This window comes from Scylla paramamosain, chromosome 6 (genome assembly GCF_035594125.1).
Source record: "Scylla paramamosain isolate STU-SP2022 chromosome 6, ASM3559412v1, whole genome shotgun sequence".
Taxonomy (NCBI): domain Eukaryota; kingdom Metazoa; phylum Arthropoda; class Malacostraca; order Decapoda; family Portunidae; genus Scylla; species Scylla paramamosain.
The window spans coordinates 25466997-25476996 of record NC_087156.1 but is presented as its reverse complement, the minus strand read 5'-3'; the positions used below and the strand labels follow the sequence as shown (position 1 = coordinate 25476996).

The window sequence follows — 10000 nt, the reverse complement described above, 5'->3', positions numbered from 1 at the left end:
GAAGATGAGGGGATAGTTGTCTGGAAGGTTGTGTCGAGTTGATAGATGGAGGAACTGAGTTTTTGAGGCATTGAACAATACCAAGTTTGCTCTACCCCAATCAGAAATTTTAGAAAGATCAGAAGTCAAGCGTTCTGTGGCTTCCCTGCGTGAAATGTTTACCTCCTGAAGGGTTGGACGTCTATGAAAAGACGTGGAAAAGTGCAGGGTGGTATCATCAGCGTAGGAGTGGATAGGACAAAAAGTTTGGTTTAGAAGATCATTAATGAATAATAAGAAGAGAGTGGGTGACAGGACAGAACCCTGAGGAACACCACTGTTAATAGATTTAAGAGAAGAACAGTGACCGTCTACCACAGCAGCAATAGAACGGTCAGAAAGGAAACTTGAGATAAGATAAGGTCCTTGTACAGAGTTAGCAGCTGGGGGGTGAGAAGGATAGAAGCCGTAGGAGGGTAGTTTGGAAATCAAAGCTTTGTGCCAGACTCTATCAAAAGCTTTTGATATGTCCAAGGCAACAGCAAAAGTTTCACCAAAATCTCTAAAAGAGGATGACCAAGACTCAGTAAGGAAAGCCAGAAGATCACCAGTAGAGCGGCCTTGACGGAACCCGTACTGGCGATCAGATAGAAGGTTGTGAAGTGATAAATGCTTAAGAATCTTCCTGTTGATGATAGATTAAAAAACTTTAGACAGGCAAGAAATTAAAGCAATAGGACGGTAGTTTGAGGGATTAGAACGATCACCCTTTTTAGGAACAAGTTGAATGTAGGCAAACTTCCAGCAAGAAGGAAAGATAGATGTTGACAGACAGAGCTGAAAGAGTTTGACTAGGCAAGGTGCAAGCACGGAGTCACACTTTCCGAGAACAATAGGAGGGACCCCATCAGGTCCATAAGCCTTCCGAGGGTTTAGGCCAGCAAGGGCATGGGAAACATCATTGCGAAGAATTTTAATAGGTGGCATGAAGTAGCCAGAGGGTGGAGGAGAGGGAGGAACAAGCTCGGAATCATCCAAGGTAGAGTTTTTAGCAAAGGTTTGATCGGAGAGTTCAGCTTTGGAAATAGATGTGATAGCAGTGGTGCCATCTGGTTGAAATAAAGGAGGGAAAGAAGAAGAAGCAAAGTTATTGGAGATATTTTTGGCTAGATGCCAGAAGTCACGAGGGGAGTTAGATCTTGAAAGGTTTTGACACTTTCTGTTAATGAAGGAGTTTTTGGCTAGTTGGAGAACAGACTTAGCATGGTTCCGGGCAGAAATATAAAGTGCATGAGATTCTGGTGATGGAAGGCTTAAGTACCTTTTGTGAGCCACCTCTCTATCATGTATAGCACGAGAACAAGCTGTGTTAAACCAAGGTTTAGAAGGTTTAGGACGAGAAAAAGAGTGAGGAATGTACGCCTCCATGCCAGACACTATCACCTCTGTTATGCGCTCAGCACACAAAAACGTGTGTGTGTGTGTGTGTGTGTGTGTGTGTGTGTGTGTGTGTGTGTGTGTGTGTGTGTGTGTGTGTGTGTGTGTGTATATATATATATATATATATATATATATATATATATATATATATATATATATATACACACACACACACACACACACACACTTATTCATTACGCGTGTATGTGTATGTAAGTGGCAGTGCGCGTTCTCTTGTTTGTTCTATCAAGGGCGCGCGCAGGGACAACTGTATACGTGCATATATTTTCTCATGATAATGTTTATTTGAATTTAGTTAAACTAGCGACCTGCTTTTATGATGTAAAATATCAGTTTCTTGTCCCTTTATTCTGAAAGTGAGTGTGTGTGTGTGTGTGTGTGTGTGTGTGTGTGTGTGTGTGTGTGTGTGTGTGTGTGTTCCTGTGTGCGTGCGCGCATGAGGGCGCGTGCGACACGTGGCGCCAGGTGTGTGGGCCTCGGGCAGGTGGCGGCGGCAGTCCCTCCTCCCCTTCCCCCGTTCCCTCTCCAAGCTGCTCCCCTCGGCTGGCTGGGGCTCGCAGGCTGGCGGTCGGCGGTGTGTGGGGGTACACTTGGTGGGGGGTTAGAGGGAAGGGGAGGGCGGTCGATAGCGGGATTACCCAGGTAACCCGCGGGCCGAGCCTCACTCTCCGCTTGGTCGCCGCCCGCTGCACACTAGCGGCGTGATGGCCTCCCCGCCGTGCCCTCCGTTCGCCAAACTCCCGTGCCATCACCATCCTAGTGATGGCCTTGTGCGGCAGTGCGAGCCAGAGGCACAGCCTCGCCATGGCCTCCTCGTCAGTGCTCGTGGCCCCCTCATCGCTACCGGGATAACGGACTTGACCGGGGACTACCGACTTGTCATGTTTAACAGGTAAATTGGATCTAGACCAGTGACGTGTAGTGGTGAAGCAGTGAGTATTGTGAGACAGTGGGCCAGACGGCCAGTGTTTGTGCACGGCGCTGTTCTCTCTACCAGCATATCCACCTCCACCAACACCACGGCTTCCAAGCCACACCCAACGTGGCAATCGATCTCGTGTCTCCCTCACTCTCGCTCCCCAGCCCCAACCCCTCACCACTTACCCCGCGCTCCACACCAATACCACGACCGGGTACTGTTGGAGAAAGCGTTGCAGACGAGGTGGTGTACTAGGGAAGTAGCCGGTATTGATCCCACCACCACCACCACCACCGCCGCCACCACCATCACCACCACACCGCCAGCAGCGGTGGCAGCAATCGCGCCAACAGCAGACCTGTGGTCGGGCCATGCTCTCCCTCCCTCCTCCTCTCCTCTCATTTCCTTTCGATCATTCCTACTCCTGCACCCCACCAAGCCCCTCCACGTCCTAAAATTCACCCCCCATCCCCAGCGCCACATGGCACGCCAGAGTCGACGCATCGCTGGCTGGGTTTCTGTGTCACCACTAATGCGGCTCAGTTCTTCTGTGTACCATTGTTAAAAACCCCTTCCCTCTCGTACATGGCCATATAATTATTTTGTACACACTTGGTCACCGGCACCCGTCCCTCTCCTCCTCCTCCTCCTTCTCCTATGTATTCTCCCAGACAACTTGTGCGGCAAATACCTTCCTGGAATGCTTTATTAATGAGTCAACTATTTTAGTGTCTCCTGATTACATATGCAAATTGTTTTTTACTGATTGTTATGCTTCAGTTTTGCTGTGCCTATATCCCCTCCCCAAGAGTGTTCTCACGTACAATGAATGGTTACTTCAAGGAGCCCCGCTGCACCCGCATAGCATGAGGGAAGGTTAAGTACAAGGGTAAGATGTAGAGGCGCCAGTGTGTTTCGTGTGTCATTCCTTTGCCCTGCTGCTTGACCCATGGAGGGAAGACAACGCAGCCTGGCAGCCTTGTCAGAGAGCTGAGTAATTGGTCCCATCATGGCTAGGTAACCGTGGCAAACTGAATTAACCACCACAGGCCAGTAACCCCTTGTCCCGTGGCTAGGTGACCCGCCCCACCTTGACCAGCCAGCCAAAGGGGGTCTTGGTAACGTAAACTAAACATTCTCGTTGCATGGTGGTAACTGCCACCAAATACTTGACGTCACAAAGAGGCAAAGACAGCGATCCTTCTCTCTGGCTACAACAAAAAAATATTGCTTACAAATATATACGAGTACAGTAAAGGAACTCAAAACTCCTTGCATTTTCCCCCTGCTCTCCTTTTTCCTCGTGTTTCTTAATAGTTTTCGCCTTATTGGGTCACCCATAGGTCTCTCTCTCTCTCTCTCTCTCTCTCTCTCTCTCTCTCTCTCTCTCTCTCTCTCTCTCTCTCTCTCTCTCTCTCTCTCTCTCTCTCTCTCTCTCTCTCTCTCTCTCTCTCTCTCTCTCTCTCTCTCTCTCTCTCTCTCTCTCGTCCTTGTGTGTATCCGGCATTACAGGCCCCTGCCGCCTCCACTCTCCCGGGCACCGTACAGTAATGGTTAACACTGCTTGTGGTTTAAGAAGGCAAGACAGACTGAGAACTAGACAGGCACGAGACGAGAAGTTTTTTCTGAAATATCCTGGAATAGACGCGTGTATGACTGATGAGCGGATGAGCTTGGGGGAAATAGGCCTTTGTCTTATAGAATCAGATAGTGGTGGTGGTGGTGGCGGTGTGGTGAGGATAACACTATATCAGTAGGTATGGTGTTTTGTCATTATGCATCCTGAAGTGTGATGGATTGGCATTGAAGAAAGTGTGTGTGTGTGTGTGTGTGTGCGCGCGCGCATGTGCGTGCGTGTGTGTTGCGAAGTGCTAACCTTTACCATTAGATTAAGTTCCTGAAGCTGTAGGCGATATGACTGATAAATATATGGCTGGCGCTCTCTCTCTCTCTCTCTCTCTCTCTCTCTCTCTCTCTCTCTCTCTCTCTCTCTCTCTCTCTCTCTCTCTCTCTCTCTCTCTCTCTCTCTCTCTCTCTCTCTCTCTCTCTCTCTCTCTCTCTCTCTCTCTCTCTCTCTCTCTCTCTCTCTCTCTCTCTCTCTCTCTCTCTCTCTCTCTCTCTCTCTCTCTCTCTCTCTCTCTCTCTCTCTCTCTCTCTCTGTTTCTCAGAAGAATCGCTCACGTCGCTGACCTGAAGTGTTTCTATGGGTGCAGGCTGCGGTCTCGCTCACTCCTGCCCGTTCCTCGACTTGCTGTGTCATGCTGGAAACTTTGCGGCACCTGATTCACAGAGGGCGCTGCCGAACACTGTAGCCGCTTCGTTCACGCAATGCTGGAAGTTGTGAAGGGCTGCCAGGCGTCCAGGGTTCACCGCCCATAACTCATTGTCTCGCTGCCGTGCCCTCCTCCTCTTCCTCCTCCTGCTCTCATAACTGGTTACACCTGGCCACGCGTCAGGTGCCAGGGATAGGGCGGTGTGCCAGCGTGCTGTGCCAGTTGTGTTCTTTCTTCATTCACTCAAGTATGCCGTGACACGTAATGACTAATTATGTCGGTGAGTTCCACGCCTCAAGCCCTGAGTCTAGACATTCGTTGTGGTTCCCCTTGGTTTTTCTTACTTTACTTAGAATATATGAAGGCATCTGAGGAAATAGATAAATATATAGCAGATGAGTTGAAGACCGATGCCTCTGCTGGATGAGGAAAGATTGTGGCAGTAACCAGGGAGTCATTATTGCGATGATTTATATCCTTCCTTGAAGCAAAGTGGCATTTAGCGTTTCAGTGAGGGGAGAGCATTCCTGCACCACGGGAAGGGGACGCGTGCCGCACATAGATTTAGCTGGAAATAGCTTCGAGAAGTGACCGGGGCATTGTCGGCGTGCGTGTAAGACAGGCAACTTGTGCACAGGTATGTGGACAGTTTAAAAGTCTGGGTTTTATCACATGTGAGTTGTCTTGCAGGAAAGCCTGAGCTGTGGCCCGGCCAGTCAAGAGTTAAAGGGACGCGTGCTTGTGAGTGACAGCCCCGTTTTCTATTAAGGGGACACTGGCCGAACACGTTCCCCGCCATTATCGCCGACAATGGCGGTGGTGGTGTTTTCTGTGGCACTTAGCAGAGCCAGACATCCAGACATGCCTCAAGAGTGTGCCGGCGAGAACGTACATTTGAACGTAGGCGTGGGCTGGCTTCAGTAAGACGCAGGAGGTGTAAACCCATCCGCTGGACTGGTCTGTTCCCAACATTTTGTCTGTCAGCACTAAGAGCGGCAGTAGGGAAGCGAGCGAGGGGGCCGCCCTCTCGTAACTTGGCCCCACCATTAACGACGCTAGTTTGTTTAAGCGGCACGCGTCGCCCTTCATGGAACTCTCCGAAATGACTCACCGACTTGCCCATGCCGCCATCGTGTTTCACCCTCATTATTACTATTTTGGCGCTCTTAGCGGCGCCGCCTTCACAGATCTGGCAATCTGAGTGGCAATATATCGCACAGAAAATATCCACATGGCCATTAAATGTGTAACGTCCTCAAGATTACATTATTCGGCAAAGTCGAATATATATATATATATATATATATATATATATATATATATATATATATATATATATATATATATATATATATATATATATATATATATATAATGGCTCTGGTTCAAGTTGTTTTTTTCTTCTCAATATAGATCAGTTTTGTTTGTTTAAGCCTGTTTAGAGTGAGAGGGGGCGCTTTGAGCGCGTGTGGGTGAGTGGGGAGAAGAAGGCCGGGTCTGCACTCTCAAGGGAATCTCTCTGCCTCCCTCATATCGACCCGTCAGCTGCACGCCGACACGTACGCACTCACGCACCCCACATGCAAACGTCTTTTCCTGACGAACCAGTGTATCATGGAGGCTTCAGATTGTGGTAGGAGGCGTGCCTGGTGCTCCCCGAAGGCCAGGGCTTAGTTACGTCAAGTTTTGAGCCGCGCATAGTGATGGCACGATGACGACTTGCGAGCCACCCCACGGATGCACCAAGGACCGGAAAGTGTGTGTGTGTGTGTGTGTGTGTGTGTGTGTGTGTGTGTGTGTGTGTGTGTGTGTGTGTGTGTGAGGAGTGAGGGAGTAGTGATGCTTTCCCTGCATCTGGCACACATCGCTCTCGTTCCCGCAATGACGACAACGCCTGCCCCAGCCTGCCTCGCACTGCCACCTTTAAGTTGCTCTCTCTCTCTCTCTCTCTCTCTCTCTCTCTCTCTCTCTCTCTCTCTCTCTCTCTCTCTCTCTCTCTCTCTCTCTCTCTCTCTCTCTCTCTCTCTCTCTCTCTCTCTCTCTCTCTCTCTCTCTCTCTCTCTCTCTCTCTCTCTCTCTCCCTCTCTCAGAGTCTCTCTCTGTGTGTGTGTGTGTGTGTGTGTGTGTGTCGGACTCTTTCTCCTCCAGCTCTCCTCCAACTCTCTCTCTCTCTCTCTCTCTCTCTCTCTCTCTCTCTCTCTCTCTCTCTCTCTCTCTCTCTCTCTCTCTCTCTCTCTCTCTCTCTCTCTCTCTCTCTCTCTCTCTCTCTCTCTCTCTCTCTCTCCTTTATGCCTTTGAGCAGTGGTGAGCTATATTGTCATATGCTTTAAGAGAAATTATTCTTGATATGGTTCACACAATGGATGCTGTTTATAGTCTGCTGCAATGATAGGATGCAATTACATTTTAAAGCCACCCTGATGGTACTTCCAAATATCATTAAACAGAAAACATGCACCCAGAGATTATGTAATTAATTGATCCTCATTATGCTCCATTATGGTTTTGTGTTAAGCCTCCACGGTAATTTTATGGTTTGTCATGTGAATGCTAATGTGTATTCACAGTTATGTTTAAGACACATTGCATTTGCAGATTTATTTACATGTTCTATGATATCTGTGTTTGAGGAGATACACCTACCAGTCTTCAGTAGGTAGTAGCTTTAAGACAGTATTCTTTTCAACTTATCAGTGCTCAGTATGCCTGTAACAGCATTACTTGAACATTTTACCTCTCCTCCCATTACTTCATTGTCATGTTCTGTTCATTTTGTGTCATTGTGGTGCACTTTAAGAATTACACATTTAAGTCATTCAAAAGCACATAATCAGATGACATGAAAAGAAAAGTTAGGAGGCAGTAAGATCCAGTATATGTTTGGTCTTCTTGACATAAGTGATGAAGTCAAGAAAGTGGTTGTAGTTAACTTAGATTTTAGTGTTTTACATCTTATACTTTATTCCTGTGTATTACCATTATTAGGTCCAGTACCTAAGTCTGTAGGCCAAGGTATTTTTCACTCTTAAAAAAAAGTGGTTTTTATAACAAAGCACCATAACGAACATTGTAATGCAGCAGAACTTAACTCGTAGTGTGTGTGTGTGTGTGTGTGTGTGTGTGTGTGTGTGTGTGTGTGTGTGTGTGTGTGTGTGTGTGTGTGTGTGTGTGTGTGTGTGTGTGTGTGTGTGTGTGTGTGTGTGTATTTGTGCACATTTGTATACATGCATATGGTGTAAGAATTTTTGCCAGGAATCTAAGGTGCTATTTTGTCTTGCCAGGAATGTGGAGGACAGATCAAAGTGTATACGAACTGCTGTCCCCAGTCTACTGACCGGGTCATCCAGATCACTGGTGACCGTGACCGCACCGTCCTTACCATCACCCGGATAATTGAACTTCTGAGGGAGGTGAGGAAAATGCTACTTGTGATTCACTTATGCTGACAAATTTAATTTAGACTTTTAAAATATTTCATTAACAGTGTATGCCAAGCCACATACTGATTTTGACTCCAGTTTTGATTCAAGCACGTATATAATTGTGATAATATTTCACTTTATCTTTACAAGTTGCAAGAGAACAGCAAAGCACACAGTACCAGAATTGATTACCCATTATTACATATTTGGTTCTTAGTGCCATGATAATGATTTTGAACCATACTAGACCTTACTGGGTGCCAATAGACAGCAACATATGTAGGTAAACAGTATTTTTGCCTACAGATCTTTTCCCTGTGCAGGGACCTCAGCCCTGGAAAGAGCATTGTTAAGCTGTTATATATGTAGCAACTGAAATACAAGAAGATAGGTGTATAGTCAAAATCAATACATGGCTTAATGTGCAAGATATTCCCAAATGTGACTGCCTTTTCCAGTGTGTGTGTGTACATGCATGTGTGCATGCACATGTGCACACGTGTGTGTATTTTGCACATATGCATAAGTGCATGCACTCAAAAATATTTTGTTTACTTATCTGTAAGAAGTTTTGACTGGGTGCCTAGATAGGTTGTCAGGTAGGTTTTAAGAATGTTACAAGAAGACACACAGTAGTGAAACTTTTTTTTTTTTTTTTTTTTTTTTTTTTTTTATGAAAATATGGATGTAAACTAAAGATTACTGTTAAATTCTGTTGTAAAAGCACAGTCAAGACACTGCAGCACTGGACTAGCCTGGGAAATGCTGCATGTGATGAAATCATGAGTAGCAGTAGTTTGTAAACAAAGTTAAGGTGGAATAGGAGTTTTCACACTCCCTTCTCTTAATAACTAGATGTGTCGTGAGAGAGGTGTGGTGCTTGATGGTATGGCAGTGGGACTCACCAACAAAGGTTGTATTGAGAAACAAGTCTGTTTGTGTTTCTGTATACCTGCCTGCATGTGTGTGTGTGGAGAGAGAGAGAGAGAGAGAGAGAGAGAATTGGTCATATATTTCAGTATACAAACTTTTGTCATACCCTCCAACATTTCTCTCTCTCTCTCTCTCTCTCTCTCTCTCTCTCTCTCTCTCTCTCTCTCTCTCTCTCTCTCTCTCTCTCTCTCTCTCTCTCTCTCTCTCTCTCTCTCTCTCTCTCTCTCTCTCTCTCTCTCTCTCTCTCTCTCTCTCTCTCTCTCTCTCTCTCGATGAACATTTGTGACTTCAGGTGTTTATTTTATTCCAGAGTCCCATAAAGGGGATGAACAATCCCTACAATCCTCACAACTTCGATGAGTTCTTTGCCAATGAATATGGAGGCTGGGGAGAGTCACCCAAAGGCAGATTCCCTGGTGGTCCCATGGGTCGTGGCCCTCCCCACATGGGTCCTGTAGGACCAATGGGTCGAGGACCAATGGGACCTCCTGGTGGACCACCAGGGCGGACCTCCAGGACCACCACCATTTGGCCGCCGTGGGCCAATGGGACCACCTCATGGTCCTCCTCCTCCAATGCGAGGTCCCCCAAATGGAGAGTTTGAGGGAATGCTGGGGAAAGGCAAACCTTTCATGAATGGCAGTGACCCTCACAATGGGGACCTGCCCACAACCTCAACTCAGGTAGGTGGAGCAAGGTGAAGAAGGAAACACCACATTTCAAGGAAGGCTTCCTTTGTCCATCTCTCAGAATATTAACTTTCTCTTTTATTAATTTATTGATTTCTGAAAGAAAAATCTTAATTTTCAAATTGCAAGTTTTTTGAGAGATCTTGTTGATCTTGAAATTCTGTTGTAATTTATTTAGTTATTTACTTATACCTTTCTTCTTTTTAAGGAACCATGTATGTTTTAGTTTTCTAAACATACTCATATTTCATTCTTGATCCTTGTACCTTGGGAGCTAATTAAGATGAAAATGCTTCTGTGTGTGTGTGTGTGTGTGTGTGTGTG

At 46.5% G+C, this 10000-nt stretch overlaps 1 protein-coding gene across 1 annotated transcript in view; it reads left to right on the top strand.

Annotated features, from left to right (window-relative positions):
• The window catches only part of LOC135101496 (heterogeneous nuclear ribonucleoprotein K-like), a 99320-nt gene that overhangs the window by 80923 nt on the left and 8397 nt on the right, over positions 1-10000 (top strand). Inside the window, 3 exon segments of the mRNA XM_064005547.1 lie at positions 7914-8042; positions 9298-9489; positions 9491-9670. Coding sequence (XP_063861617.1) covers positions 7914-8042; positions 9298-9489; positions 9491-9670 — 501 coding nt within the window.